The sequence below is a fragment of the Drosophila kikkawai genome, chromosome 2R (genome assembly GCF_030179895.1).
Source record: "Drosophila kikkawai strain 14028-0561.14 chromosome 2R, DkikHiC1v2, whole genome shotgun sequence".
NCBI classification, from domain to species: domain Eukaryota; kingdom Metazoa; phylum Arthropoda; class Insecta; order Diptera; family Drosophilidae; genus Drosophila; species Drosophila kikkawai.
In genome coordinates this window covers 4,164,390-4,179,896 of record NC_091729.1, presented here as the reverse complement: position 1 = coordinate 4,179,896, position 15,507 = coordinate 4,164,390, and the positions used below count along the sequence as shown (strand labels likewise).

The following is a 15,507-nucleotide window of genomic DNA, read 5'->3' as shown; positions in this document are numbered from 1 at the left end:
ACCTTTTTGTGACCTTTGTCGGAAAAAACAAAAGAAAAACCCATATAATTCCCGAAAGGTATTAGCAGATTCCGCCAAATTTATTAGCGTTTTCCAGCTAGTTTTGGCGGGTTTTTTTTCTCGCAAAGTTCTACGATTGTTGCTGTCGTATTCCGGAACTTAAGGTCGAAGAAGCCAATTTTGAGTAAGTGGCTAAGAGTTTGCAACAATTTCCGAGCCTAGTTTGTAGCTAGATCTAGCTACTTTTTTCGCTATAGTCTATTATCCGCACGCGTTTCGTAGATCCGTCACTGACAGTTCAGTTCCCTCGTTTTGCTAGCGACTGATCATAGCTAGATTTGGCTATTTTCTTTTCCTGCCGTTTTTTTTTATTCTGCGAACTTCGCAGGGTTTTCCACAGTGTTTAAGGATTAAAGTTCCTTTTCCGTGCACTCGCTTTTCTTTTTGCGGGGGGCAGGCCTTTTTTTTTCATCGGGCATAGCTGAGTATGCCCATAGAGGGAGATAAAAAGGGAATCTCCTCCCCGGCCAAGTCGAACCCATCCTCTCCGCGGCCCATTCGAGCCCATTCAGCACCCAGGCCCTCCAGTCCGAGGATCAGAAGTTCGGCTTCCACTTCCAAAGGGACGGATCGTCGATCGACAAGTCCGTCAAACGCTCCACGAATAGTCATCTCTCGTCCGGTGACAAAAGCTTCTAGCGACTCTTCGCTTGCCATAAAGTCAGAGTCTCCCTCTGTTTCAAAGCCGGAATTCCTGAGGGTGACACGCTCTAGCAGCCACAAAATGGCATCCGCTGAAAAACCAACGGCCGAACAGCCAACGGCCGAACCGCCAACGGCCGCAACCGTGTCGTTGCGCAAATTCATAGCCGCCAGCGATCGTGTGAGCATTTTTGAAGCAAAGATCAATACTCCAGGTCAAGCTTCCCCGTCCCTACATCTGCTACAAGTCCGCCTGCAACAAGTGAGAGCCTTATGGGACAAGGTAGAGACGGAGTACGCCACGTGCTCCGATCTAATTGCCCAAGAAGGATCCCTCGAAATGGTGTCCGTGCTGCAGAACAAATATGACTATTGCTATTCGGCGTATGAGTCATGTTCTGCAGAGATCAGTGCGACAATTGACAGTGCCACGCCTCAAGCCGTGCAACCACCCTCCCAGCCAATCATTTCCTCCGGTTGCCGCTTACCTCCCTGCGATACAGAAGTCTTCGACGGGGACTACCTTCGATGGCCCACTTTCCGGGACCTATTCACGGCAGTCTATGTCAACAACCCCAGGCTGACACCGGTCGAGAAGCTCTTCCATCTTTTCACGAAGACGAGCGGCGAGGCGAAAGCCATCGTCTCCAAATCCCCGCTCACAAATGACGGGTTCGCCTCTGCGTGGGAAGCGCTTCAAGACCGTTTCCAAAACAAACGACTTCTAGTCAACAGCCAACTCAAGCTTCTGTTCAACTTGAGTTCCATCTCCCAAGAATCTGGTCATGCGCTGAAAGAGCTGCAGTCCACGATTCAGGGGTGTTTGACAGCGCTAGCACATTCCCAAATATCCACGGACAACTGGGATTGTCTGCTGGTGTTCCTGTGCGCAAGCAAGCTGCCGAAAGTTACCCTTTCGCTATGGGAACAGTCCCTAACGTCGAAATCCGACATTCCGGCTTGGGAAGAGATGAACACCTTCCTAAGCGAAAGATATCGCACATTAGAGGCCATCGAGGACATGAAGCCGACTCAAGCAGTCCCGAAAAAGCTTCAGTCCTTCGAAACGAAAGTCAGCACCAAACCAAAAGGGTGTGACTTATGCTCCAAGGAGAATCATCCAGTACGCTTATGCCCGCGCTTTCTCCAAATGTCCGTCGACGCGCGTTCCGGCTACATAAAAAAGAAGCAGCTCTGTCTCAATTGTTTTGCAAGAGGCCACCAGCTACGTGACTGCACGAGCACGCACAGCTGTTTCACTTGTAAAGGGAGACATCATACTCTGCTACATCGTAATGCAACTCCGGCAAATTCAAGATCCTCCACGCCCTCTGCTCAGCTATCTTCAGGACCCTCCAGCAGTAATGCATCGACGAGCAATCCAACGGTGCAAAATTACTTCGCCTCTGGCACTACAGCCGTTCTGCTGAGCACGGCAATTATCGATGTGTGCCATCTCGGCACGAACTACCGAGCACGAGCCTTAATCGACTCGGGATCCGAGGCGACTTTCATTTCCGAACGCCTCTTCAATTTGATCAAGCTGCCATTCCGCAGCATCCAAACTCAAGTCTCCGGGCTGAACCAATCTGTTTCGGCGAAGTCTACCAGAGTCTGCCATTTTCAAGTGCGATCTCCTACTAAGCCGGGTCTCCAGTTAGACACCGCAGCCTACGTCCTTCCGGCATTGGCGGGCAAATTGCCCTCATATCCAATAGCTCGGGATTCTTTGAAAGACCTGCCCGCTCTCCAATGGTCAGACCCCAAATTCTACGAGAGTTCGCAAATTGATGTTCTAATCGGGGCCGACATTTTACCTTCGGTCATGCTGAGTGGCACGCGAGGAAACATTTGCGGCTCTCTACTAGGCCAAGAGACCATTTTCGGATGGGTGCTTACGGGCCCGATCTCCCAGGTGAACTCAAACAGAGTCGCATCCTTCAAGACTCAAGTACACCAAGTAGGTGACGAGGCACTGGACACGCTTCTCAGCAAGTTCTGGGAGGTGGAAGATCTACCAGTCCAGATAGTAAAGGAGTCGGATTTCTATTGCGAGAGGAACTTTCTCCAAACGACGAAGAAAGACGCAAGCGGGAGGTACGTGGTGACGCTCCCGTTCTGCGACCCCGTAAATTCTGGATTCAATCTAGGGTATTCGAGGTCCATCGCGTTAGCTCAGTTTCTCCGAAACGAAAATCGGTTAAAAAGAGACTTTCCCCTAAAAAAGCAATATGACAGCGTGATTCAGGAATATCTGGATCTGGGTCATATGAAAGAAGTTCCGTCGACTCACAATTCTCCTACCTACTATATTCCACATCATGCGGTGATCAAGCCCGAAAGCACCACTACAAAGCTTCGCGTTGTATTTAACGCTTCAAGCCCTTCAGCAAATGGAACCAGTTTAAATGATATTCTTCATGCTGGTCCAGTCCTGCAATCCGATCTGACGCTTCAAGCCCTTCAGCAAATGGATCCAGTTTAAATGATATTCTTCATGCTGGTCCAGTCCTGCAATCCGATCTGACTATTCAGATCCTGAAGTGGCGATGCTTCCAATATGTCTTCAGTGCGGACGTTACTAAAATGTACCGTCAGATTTGGGTCGATTCCAAGCACACACCCTTCAAAAAATTCTGTTCCGAAATAAGAAAGGAGATATCCAAGACTTCGAGTTACAGACAGTTACTTTTGGGGTCAACTGCGCGCCCTTCTTGGCTATCCGAGTGCTGCAACAGCTAGCAAAAGACGTCCAAGGGCCATTTCCTTAGGCCAGCCGCATTATTCAGCATCACATGTATGTCGATGACGTGCTGCCCGGCGCAAATTCCGTAAAAGATGCCCAAGATTCGGTCCAAGAATTGCGAGCAGTTCTGAGTTCCGCTGGGTTTCCATTAAGAAAATGGACTTCTAACAATAAGAGCATACTAAGCAATATACCAGCTAAGCACCTTCTCCATAGCGAGTTCCTCGATATCGATGCCGAAAGCACGGCCAAGACGCTTGGTATTCGATGGAGGGCAAAGTCCGACGAGTTCTATTTCGTCCCTCCAGAACAAAGCGGGAAGTTTTATCCCAAATCGCTAAGTTGTTCGATCCTGCCGGATGGCTGGCTCCGTTCATCATCCGTTCCAAAATGTTTATGCAGGAGATTTGGTTGCAAGACTTAGGCTGGGATGACAAGCTTCCCACGCCCATGAGTCTGAGATGGCAGTCGTTTCTCAAAGAATATTCCGACCTCAACAAGATCCGCGTTCCAAGGTGGGTTGGGTACCAGCCAGAGGTCATCGTAGAGCATCACGGCTTCTGTGACGCGTCGCAGAAAGCCTATGGAGCTGCTATCTACGTCCGCGTCGAGATGGGTCACCAGATCTTGACTCGTCTGCTGACAGCCAAGACACGAGTGGCTCCGGTGAAAACCGTGTCCCTCCCCCGGCTAGAGCTCTGTGGAGCGGTGCTTTTAACCGAAATGGTGACAGCAATCCTTCCGCATTTGCCTACCGCCAGTTCCGATCTCCGCTGCTGGACAGATTCCACGATCGTCCTAGCCTGGTTACGTAAGCCTGCTTGCAACTGGACTACGTTTGTGGCCAACAGAGTTGCCAAGATCACTCAGGCAACACCAGTCGACTGTTGGGCACATGTTCCCTCCGAACAAAACTCCGCCGATTTAGCCAGTCGAGGCGTACCCCTGATCGACCTAGCGGATAGCAAACTTTGGTGGCAAGGACCAGAGTGGCTGCAGGGCCCTCGTGAGCTATGGCCTGCCCAAAATGCCATCGATCCGACCGAATTAGAACAGCGTGCAGTCAAGGTGCATTTCAGCAAGACCCCGTCCGAAGAATATCTTGAGCGTTTCTCCAAACTGGACAAAGCTCTGCGGGTCTTAACGTACGTTCTGCGATTCCTTAAACGCTGCCGCAAGAGCTCGATCTCGCCCACTCCACGACCCACAAGTGATGAAATCCGGGAGGCAGAAAGAGTTTTAATCTCCATTGCGCAGCGCAGAGCATATGGCCAAGAGCAGAAGCATCTGGCCGAGAAAAGGTCCCTTCCAGTGTCCAGTCCGATTGCGAACTTGTTTCCGTTTATCGACCAACACAGCCTCCTAAGAGCATGTGGTCGCCTTACTGCTGCCAAAGGGTTGCAGTATGACGAACGCCATCCAATAATACTTCCCTATGGCTGCAGACTGTCTCGCCTTCTCATCCAATTTGCTCACCAGATTACTCTTCATGGCGGTAGTCAATTAATTGTACGCCTTATCCGATCGAAGTATTGGATTCCTAAAATCAAGAATCTGGTGAAGGCTATGGTGAATCCGTGTAAAATTTGCACGATTTACAAGAAGCGACTTCAAACCCAGCTGATGGGCGATTTTCCGACAGACAGTGTTTCCTTCTCGAGGGCTTTCACGTACACGGGGGTTGATTACGCCGGCCCTTTCGAGATCAAAAACTATACAGGGAGAGCGTGTCTCATAACAAAGGGTTATGTTTGTGTGTTTTTCTACGAAGGCTATCCATTTGGAACCCACTTCCGATCTGACAACCGAGAAGTTCCTAGCGGCCTTTGCTCGTTTCGTAGCGAGGCGCGGTTGTCCTCAGCGGGTCCATTCGGATAATGGCAAGACCTTTGTGGGGGCAGCAACTCTGCTTTCTCGAGACTTCCTCCAAGCCGTCAAGGAGTCTGTGACTGATGCATACAGCCATCAGGGGCTCGTATGGCGATTTATTCCACTAGGGGCTCCACATATGGGGGGTCTATGGGAAGCGGGCGTCAAGAGTTTTAAGACTCTGTTTTACAAAGCTTCCGCGACCCGCAAGTACACTTTCGAGGAACTTGCGACGCTCCTCGCAAAGATTGAGGCTTGCCTCAACTCAAGACCCCTCTCCCCGATGTCCGAAGATCCCTCAGACTTGCTGGCCCTCACACAGGGCCATTTTCTTGTTGGAGGACCGTTGCTCTCCACGGCGGAGCCCGAGGGCGAAGCCAAATCGATACTCAATCGATGGCAACATTTAAAGGCCCAACATCAGCAGTTTAGTGTTCGGTGGAAAGAGGAGTATCTAAAGGAACTCCACAAACGCTACAAATGGCAATATCCGACCCGAAACCTCCAAATCGGCGACATGGTAGTCGTCAAGGAGGACAATCTTCCATCCGACGAATGGCGGCTCGGCAGAATTAGTTCTGTCTTCCAAGGAGCCGATGACCTTATCCGAGTTGCGGAGATCCGCACAGCTCGTGGGACTATCAAGCGCCCAGTCCATAAGGTCATACTTCTCCCTGCGGAGGATCAAGTATCCTCCGTTCCCAGGGACTAGGGCTTCTCAGTTTCCGAGGTCCGACGTTTCGTGCTACCCCTGCTAACACTTCGTTTTTCTTTTTTTCTATTCATCGCAGGACACGTTTTTGTACCATGGCTCCAAGTCCTCGCACCGCCCAGTCCTTGGAAAGCAGACGTTCCCGAGGTACTCAGTCCTACCGCTGCCGAGTCTGCCGGGGAATCCATCCTCTTCGGAAGTGCAAGAGGTTCCGAAAGCTGAGCGCCGAGAAGCGCCTCCGAGCAGTACTTATTAATAAGTACTGCTCAAATTGCCTCGCCCACCAACATTCCGAGGGGACCTGCCGCAGCCAGGACGGCTGCAAGAAGTGTGGAGGGAACCACCACACCCTGCTGCATATGCACGAGGAGCCGTCTCCACCCCACCCGTCGCGCAATCCGCGCCAATCCGCCAGGTCGCATCCCCGCTGTTCCGCCGGGTCCGTCTCCCGCTCTTCGTCGCCAAACCGGGCCGCCATTGAGCGTCCACGTCTGGAGGTCTCCGCTACGGCTACGTCGGTGGCCACGTTGGTTCGTCAGAAGACGATCCACATACTTCCGACAGCCATCGTCGTGGTGGACACGGGATCTTCTACGTTCGAGACCGCGGCGATGATCGACCCCTGTATGGCGGTGAGCAGCATCGACCGATCGCTGGCGGCCGCTTTCCGGCTGCCCTTCACCAGTCTGGGAGACGACAAGGTCTGTTCGGCGACGCTCCGATCCCGAACAGGCAACTTTAAGCTCGAGGTCGTCCTGAAGCTTGACCCGAGCCTCAAGATCCGGACTCCTATTCGGGCTCTGAGCGACGCCACACGGGCAAAGTTCGGCGACATCCGCCTTGCCGATGAACAATTCCACCGCCCGGCAACCATCTCCCTCGTGTTGGGCGCAGATGTGTTTGCGAAACTTATCCAACCGGGGTTCCTGAAACTCGAGGATGGTTTGCCTGTGGCTCAGAGCACCGTGTTCGGATGGACCGTTTCCGGAGCCGTTCTGGAACACTGACGCTGATCCTGGTTCCTTTTGCTAGCGCAAGGGGGGGGGAGAATGTTCACGCCAGAAGGGCGTGAAGTTATGAGCGGCAGTGTAAGCGGCGAGCGCTTGCGCTCAAGCTTGTGCTCCCGCTCACTGTGTCCTCCGCTCTTCCCGTCTCCCTCTCTTTCGCTATTCTCCAGCAGCGAACTCACCACTCCGCGGTCCCGGCAGCCCGCTCTCCATGTAATTAAGTTAGTCGTAATAAAGAAGTGAAGCAATAAAATTGAACTGAAGCGAAGCTACCCCCCTCTCGCCTACTAATTGGGAAAATTGTGGGACTCAGCAGCCAGCCCAACTCCAGACGACCACACCTCCAAGAAGGACGACGATCTTGTTTTGGCCACTGCGCCCCCTCCACTTCAATAACCAAGTTTTTTTTTTTCATTTCAAACGCTCCGGAGACCCGTAATCCTGGCCGCCGGGACGACACCTTTTTTTTTTCACCACCAACTTTGAAGTCTAATTACTTTTTGAACAGCCCTCGTATCGAGACAAAAAAAATTTTTATTTACTTTGAGCCTTTTGTAATACAATAAATAAAAAAAGTTTTAAATTATTTTTTGCGTTTTCAAATAAGATTTTTTTTAAAACGTTAAAAAAACGGGTTTTGAATGAGAAGACCCCCTTAAGTGTGCATTCATACAATACATATAACCGCAGCGACACGTCAGTTGCTAAAAACCCTGCAGTACCATTCATCAACATTTCATCAACGTTTCATCAATAGCCGAAGCGTTTTGTTGATGATTCATCGATGAATCGCCATACAAACTATTGATGAATTTAACATTGGCATGTCCTAGGCATTCATCAACAGCAGCGATGGGCACGCCGTGGCTCAATTTGCTCACACTGCTCAAACCGTTATCTTTTTTCGGAGGCGCCAGCAAGTCGCACATTGCAGTCGTTCCTCGCGATCAGCGAACCGTGAAGATTTACAAAAACAACTACACTGACCTTTGGCGCAGGTAGCGAGCACATCGTCACGATCCCGAGTTTGCAACAACAAAACACAAGCGACCGAACTCGCACATCGTCCCAAAAACAAGAACAATTTTAAAGGGAACTGTGCGGCTAAAAAAAAAAGTTTGGATTTCTTTTGCAGTCGTTTTTCTTAGGCGGACATAAATGCACACAAAAATGGCTGAAGATATTGTCTACTCAAAAAGTTTTTGTCAGTGTATTTTCTCGGCTCGCACATTCTGTGTGTCGCGTGGGTGCGACGCGTCGCAACGCTGGGGCTTGTTGTTGATTTTTTTTCTGGCCAAGCTGCTACCCAAACCGTTAGATCTCGTGCCCATCTCTGATCAACAGCAATTCATCAACATTTCATCATCATTTAATCGATGAATTGTTGATGAAATACTGATGAAATGTTGATGAATTATCGATTCATCGATGAATTTTTGATGTTTTTTTTTCATATATTAAATTAAATTCTAGATATTTTATTAATATTATTTATTCTTACTAATTCTATACCAACACTAAAACACAAATATAAACAATTAACATTAAATTCATATATTGTAAGGCCTCAAGGTCTGTTTGCTCCTAAGTTTTCCGCTTTTAATTGACGTAGACCATTTGTTTTTGCGCAGTATCTTCTCTGAAGGCTCAGTTCTATCCACTTGGGCAATTGCATCTGCAAAAAAATAATAATTAATCAAGGGAATACATAATAATACAATTAAATAGAATTTACCCAAAAGATCCTCGTTTCAATATGTTGGCCATTACTGCAGTCCGAAAAGAAAAAAATAATATAATATATACCTAATAAATAAAATAATGCACATAGGCTTTTATTTCATTAAAAACAATCACGGCCCGGAACGAATTTATTTAATAATTTATTTATTAATTAATGAAACACACAACACTTCTGGAGTTCAGAGCACTTCAACTTCTAATGCAAAGGGACGAAACCGAAAACCGCTGCTCCGAAAATATGGAGTCGAAGCTTCGAGAATCTACTTTAATTGAGTCTTCTAGTTTGTTTGGGACTTCAAAAAACGAAGCCCATTCAAATTGTTTTTGTTTTTTTTTTTTTTATTGCATGCACTGACAAATCGGACTCGAAGGGAGTTCGGGTCTCCGAAGGGAGTTCGGGTCTCCGAAGGGAGTTCGGGTCTCCGAAGGGTTCAAGTAGCAGTCGGCAGAGCGTCGATTCTGTCGGCGTCGCAGTCGAATTGATGAATTGTTGATGAAAAAGCCTATTGATGAAATGTGGTACTGCAGGGAATGTACAATACGTACATATGTATTGTAAGGAAGTCTCGACGGCTGGGATAAAACTCAGTCACGTCCAGGGTCTCTTTACCGAAAAATTTGTAAAGAAATGGGACAGAAAGCCTCCTTGTCCCATTTGGACGATCGGTGAGCTGACGTGAGGTGTAAAGTGTCAGCCACCGGGATACGAAGCAAGAGAAATGGTTGATTTGGTGTCTGCAGAAGAGCAAAAGAATCGGCGGTGACGCGTTTTGGGCCTGGCCCATAGCAGTCGTTACAAGGAGGCCGAGAGAGGGAACCGATTATAAGGACAGCTTTTCCTGGGGCAGAATTTATGGCCTAAAACCTAGGCATTTCTTCGGAAATATTTATTTATTCGTAGCTAGCTTGATTTTTGGGTCGTTCCCTGTGAGTGGCATTGAAATTAGCTGAGAAATTGATTTTTTTTTTATGCTTTGCTTTTATTTATTGAATCTTCTCATTTATGAGACTAACAATAAGTGTATCAAATCTTACAATACTAGCAGTCATCAGACTGGTACAGGGTAAATGGCCCCGACTAATTATGGCTGGGTTGGATGGTCGTTACGTAGTAGACGGCTTCTTCTGGAAACTCGTATTAAGTCCCTTGCTAGAGGATTTGGGTGGGCGGTGTTTTTGTTTTTCTATTTCGTTCTTAACTGCAGGAATGCCGAGATCCCTGTGGATGTGTTCGTTGCGAATATACCATGGTGCCCCAGTGATAGTTCTCAGGATTTTTGATTGGGCGCGCTGTATGATGTCTAGATTGGTGCTGCACGCGTTCCCCCAGAGCTGGGAGCCATACGTCCATATTGGCTTTAGTGTGGAGTTGTAGAGCAGGACCTTGTAGTCCAGACACAGGGGCGATCAGGAGTTTATGAGCCAGTGGAGGCTGCTGGCTTTTAGTTTTAGATGAAGTTTCTTGCATTCAATATGTCTTCGCCATGTTAGGCGTCTGTCCAGGTGGACGCCCAGCTACATTACCACGTTGACTTCGGGGATCAGAGTGCTGTTCAGGTAGAGCGGTGGGCATGTTTGTCTGTTGAGAGTCAACGTTATGTGCTTACACTTTTGTTCATTTATTTTGATACGCCCGTCAGATAGCCACTTCTCGACTACCTTGAGGTGGTTGGCGAGCTGGGCTGTTGCACGGACTGGGCATCTGGAACGGCTGAGGATCGCAGTGTCATCAGCGAAAGTGGATAATGTTAGCTGGTCGCTTGTGGGGATATCCGCTGTGTATAGGACAAATAGGGTAGGCCCAAGTGCGCTTCCTTGTGGGACTCCAGTTTCGATTGAATAGATGCCAGATGTTATTGCGTTGCACCTCACTGCGAAGACTCTGTTGTAGAGATACGACTCAAGTAATTTGTGTGTGTATACCGGCAAAAGTGTTTTTATTTTGTGCATGAGGCCGTTGAGCCAGACGCGGTCGAATGCTTGAGAAACATCGAGAAATATCGCGCTGCAATATTCTCGATGCTCGAAGGCTGTGCGAATTTCTGATGTTATTCTGTTACCTTGCTCGATAGTTCCATGTTTTTCTCTGAAGCCAAATTGATGAGCTGGGATGATGTTGTGAGCTCCCAGATAAGGAATTATGCGCTTTAGTAGGCATTTTTCAAATAACTTGGACAAGCATGATTTTAAACTTATTGGTCGGTAAGATGACGGAATCGTGTACTCTTTTCCGGGCTTCGGTATCATTATAATTATTGATTTTTTCCATTTTGTTGGGTAATGGCCGAGAATTATGATCCCATTGAAGATTTTACAGATGACCTCAATAGCACAATTCGGAAGTTCAATTATCATTTTTTGAGTTATTAGGTCATCGCCGGGAGCCTTTTTCGGCTTCAGTTCCCTGATGACCTTCGCGATCTCGTTCGGACGAAATGATGTTGGAGTAGATTCCGTTTCAGTTTGGTTTTGCGGTAGTTCAAATGGATGTGCAGCAGGGTTCGGCTGGAAAACGCCCTGGAGATGTGAGGCAAAAGTTTCGGCTCTGTCTTTGTCGCTGCGGGCCCAACAACCAGATGATTTTCTAATCGGGGTAATGGTTTCAGTCGGAGAGCTTAAGTTTGGGTGAGCTCTCCATAAGGGATGCTTGGTGCTGGTTGGCGAGAGTTTCTCAATATATCTTAATTGTGCATTTTCGGCATCTTGCTTCAGGGCCCGGCTTAGTTTGCGTGTGGCTTCATTTAGACGTTGCTTTGAGCATGGCGATCTATTGTTTTGTCACGCCCGTCGCAGACCCCTCTTTTCTTGGATAAGCTGTTCAATCTGCTGGTTCGTTTTGAATTTGATTTTTTGCAAATCCTTCTGTTGTGGTGTTGAGATTCCGGCTGCAGTCACAAGTACCTCTTCCAGAGCGGAGGTGGTGGAGTCGATGTCGGCTTCAGTATTGAGCTGGGGGGCTAGCTCTATGTGGGAACTCTCATACTTTTTGTATTTCATCCAATTTGTTCTGTGCGACGTCAACCTGTGAGAGCGATCCGTAGTTTCTGGGCTTTGAAGGAGGGTTATCAACAGCGGCGAGTGACCTGAAGAAAGGTCCGGAAGGGCCTTGGCGTTTATTAGATTGCGTGGGATGTTTTTTGTCACCGCAAAGTCAATTAGATCAGGTATTTTTCTGGGGTCTGCTGGCCAGTAGGTGGGGCTACCAGGGGAAACGTAGTCCAGTTTATTTCTCACATTGATGAGAGCGTTATACAGTTGTCTTCCCTTGGGGGTCACGAGACGGGATCCCCAATGCGTGTGCTTGGCGTTGTAATCTCCTGCAGCTATGAAGCGATCTCCAAGAGAGTTGTAAAAGTCCATGAATTGGCCTTCAGAGATTGTAAAGCGAGGTGGGGAGTAGACAGCAGCAATGCAAAGGTTGCCATTTCCTGACTGCACTTTAATGGACGTAGCTTGCAAGTAATTTGTTGCAAACCTTTGGTGGAAGTGGTGTTTGATGCGTTCTCCGGTCCCGCCGTGGGCTTTAGCGACATAAGTCCGACGACATATCTCCGCGCGGAGTTATGTCGCTTTAAAGCGACATATCTCCGCCGAGCTACAAACGACATATCTCCGCGCGGAGTTATGTCGCTTTAAAACGACATATCTCCGCCGAACTAGAAACGACATATATACTTAATGTAATGTAAAAACCTTATATTTCTAATATTAATAAAAAAAAAAACTTAAAAAAGACAAAGTATTAGGGAATATATTATGTTCATTGGGGTTGATTATTAATTTTGTAAGAACTGATAAATTAAAAAAAATCGATATATGTATGGGCAAAGCCCTTTAAATTTAATCAATTGGACCTTTTCCTAATGTTACTATGTTGAAAAAAAAAACATTTTGGAGAAGTTTAAGTTTTTTTTCTGTGGAATGCCCCATATACATTTTTATACCCATGCAGGGTATTATAATTTCAGTCAGAAGTTTGCAACGCAGTGAAGGAGACGCTTCCGACCCTATAAAGTATATATATTCTTGATCAGCATCAACAGCCGAGTCGATATAGCCATGTCCGTCTGTCCGTCTGTCTGTCTGTCTGTTTCTACGCAAACTAGTCCCTCAGTTTTAAAGCTATCTGAATGAAACTTTTCATATAGTCTTCTATATACTCTCACTGCTATATATGTCGGAACGGGCAGGATCGGACGACTATATCATATAGCTGCCATACAAATGTTCGATAAATTTTTAGAAAAAAAATGATAACTTTGCTGTTTTTAACATTTTTGCACCATTTTTTAGATATGGCCATTTTATATTATTTTTGAATTTTGGTAAAAATTTTATGAAAATCGGACGATAATATCTTATAGCTGCCATAGAAACGATTGGGAAATTACTAGGAAACAAATTATAACATCGTTGTTTTTCAACATATTTTCATCTACTCTGAGATATAAACTTATTTTATTATTCTAGAATTTTGGTATAAATTTCATGAAAATCTGACAACTATATCATATAGCTGCCATAGGAGCGATCGGTAGATGTAGAGAAAATGTAAAGGTGTGAATGTAAAACTGTAACTGTCAAACTGTAAACATAATAAGTATAGGTAAAATGTAATGAAATAATATCTGCAAGGGTATACGAACTTCGGCGTGCCGAAGTTAGCTTCCTTTCTTGTTTTAATCTCTTTTTGAGCTAAATGATGTATATTTTTCGTCGCGGAGTTATGTCACTTTAAAACGACATAACTCCGCGCGGAGATATGTCGTTTGTAGCTCGGCGGAGCTATGTCGCGCGGGCTTATGTCGCTATGCCGGCTTTACCATCTGGATGATCTGTGCGGTGGAAGGTATAACCTCTTATATAAAAGTTGTATCTGCTTGTGAGGTGCGTTTCAACCAGTAGCATGGCGTCGATGTGGTTTTCGTTTAGAAATTGTGTTAGTTCAAGTTTATGCCGTGAGACGCCGTTGGCATTCCACGTGGATATACGTAGATTGGACATTGATTATTTTGACTGTTGTGCTACAAGCAGCTGTATCACCATATTCTGATTCTGGACGAGCGTTTGCATGGTCGTTTTCATAAATGACATGAGTTCCATCGTGCTTTGTTGCATGGTCACCATCATTGATTCCAGGTTGTTTTGTGGCTGCCCTGGGGCCTGCTGAGCATTTACTGAGTTTGAGGGGAGTGGATTTTGCATACCTGTCCGTAGAGCTTCGGCGTAGGAGATGCCCGTGGGGGCATTTAGCGGACCAAAAGAGGATCTGGCTGCTTTGGCAAAGAATACATCTGGAGTAGTTTTTTGAATTATAATACACATTTTGTGTATTTTGTTGGCGTGTAGCTGTTGCTCGTCGCATGCGACTCTTCAGCTCCTTGTAGACCACGCAGCCTCTGTAGTTAGCTGTGTGATTTCCTCCACAGTTTCCGCATTTTTTCGTTTTTGGGTCTTCTTTGTTCGCAGGGCAGTGTGCGGAGTTGTGGAAGTCTCCACAGACTACGCAGACTGACCGAAGGGTGCAGTATGTCCTTGTATGACCATACTCCTGGCAATTTGTGCATTGCACAGGACCGTTGCGTTTGTGCGGTTCTTCCATGGTGATTCTTCGATGCAGTAGGAACTGCAACTTGTAGATCGGGTGAACTTCTTTATTTATTAGGGCTTTACTGTCTGGCTCAAGTTCGACTTTGAAAAGAGGTTGCGGCTTTTTGTTTTTGTTGATAATGTTGCTAACATTCTTGGCAAAGAAACCCTTGCCTTTCAGGGCTTCTAGTATCTCGGAGGGGGCGACTTCTGGTTCAATTCCTTTCAGCACTACTTGCAGTCCCTTGCTGCTTTTTAGTTGGTAGGTGTAAAAGCTCTTTTTTGCTTCCTGCAGGTAATTAGACACAGCTCGAAAGTGTTCTTCTGTTTTGGTTTGAACTTTGGTTTCGAAAATGTTCCTTTTAATAATCGGAACAACATGAAAATTTCCGTCCCCGACCACCGCAACAATTTTGTTGACCAGGGCGTTTGAACTTTTCTCCCTTATATATATAGGTGGGGGCTTTGGCTGTTTTTGAGTCTCCTGCTCCAGCTTTGCTTCGTTATTCTCACCAGCTGCTAGCGGAGAAAATCTGTTGGAGTTGTTTGGGTCGTAGCTTTTGGTGACACGGTTGATCTTAGGCTTGTTACCAACCGTGTTATGTGGGCTAAGCTTACGCTTAATTTGGATGTAGCGATCCATGCCAGTCTGTATGGCCGGAATCGCTTGTTGCTTATCGGAGCCCACGGTTTTTGTTACCAAAGAATTTGGCGCTGCGGCCGTTGGCACCGATTTTGCAATATTGGTCGTTGGGTTAGTTGTTTTTGTTGCTTTTGCTGCGTTTGCAGAAATTGCAGCTCTGCTTGTTGTAGGTGCGTCTTCCATCGAAGCCGGCGGTGGTGGGGTTTGGCATGGGGAGCTCCAAGATGTAGGAGCTGGAATAAGTAGGGCGGGAGAGCAAGAGCGCGCTCTCGTGCCGTCGGCGGTCAGTAGAGCCGGGTTGGGCTTGGTAGACGTTTTTTCTGCTTCGATATCGCGAGTTGAGAAATAAGAGAAAACACCGTTTCTTTGGTTTACAGAGGTTCTACGCTCATTCTTTTGATCGCCGCTCATTATTTTGAGCTTGTTACGCGTGGCACCATATAAATGAACTTTGCAGCTCAAAAACACGTCTCACGCACTAGTGTCCGTATGTCAT

General features: G+C 47.0%; 3 protein-coding genes across 3 annotated transcripts; all 3 read left to right on the top strand.

Annotated features, from left to right (window-relative positions):
- Positions 1–784: 784 nt before the first annotated feature.
- Positions 785–3,187, top strand: LOC121503199 (uncharacterized). Its single transcript, XM_041777417.1, has one exon. It carries the CDS (start codon positions 785–787, stop codon positions 3,185–3,187), a length of 2,403 nt encoding a protein of 800 aa, XP_041633351.1.
- A 651-nt stretch (positions 3,188–3,838) lies between these two features.
- LOC121503200 (uncharacterized) lies at positions 3,839–6,029 on the top strand. Its single transcript, XM_041777418.1, has 2 exons — positions 3,839–5,128; positions 5,220–6,029. The coding sequence occupies exons 1-2, from the start codon at positions 3,839–3,841 to the stop codon at positions 6,027–6,029; spliced, it is 2,100 nt and encodes a 699-aa protein (XP_041633352.1).
- Positions 6,030–6,124: 95 nt separating this feature from the next.
- Positions 6,125–7,036, top strand: LOC138928072 (uncharacterized). The gene has a single exon (XM_070284355.1). The coding sequence runs from the start codon at positions 6,125–6,127 to the stop codon at positions 7,034–7,036; it is 912 nt and encodes a 303-aa protein (XP_070140456.1).
- The last annotated feature ends 8,471 nt before the right edge of the window (positions 7,037–15,507 follow it).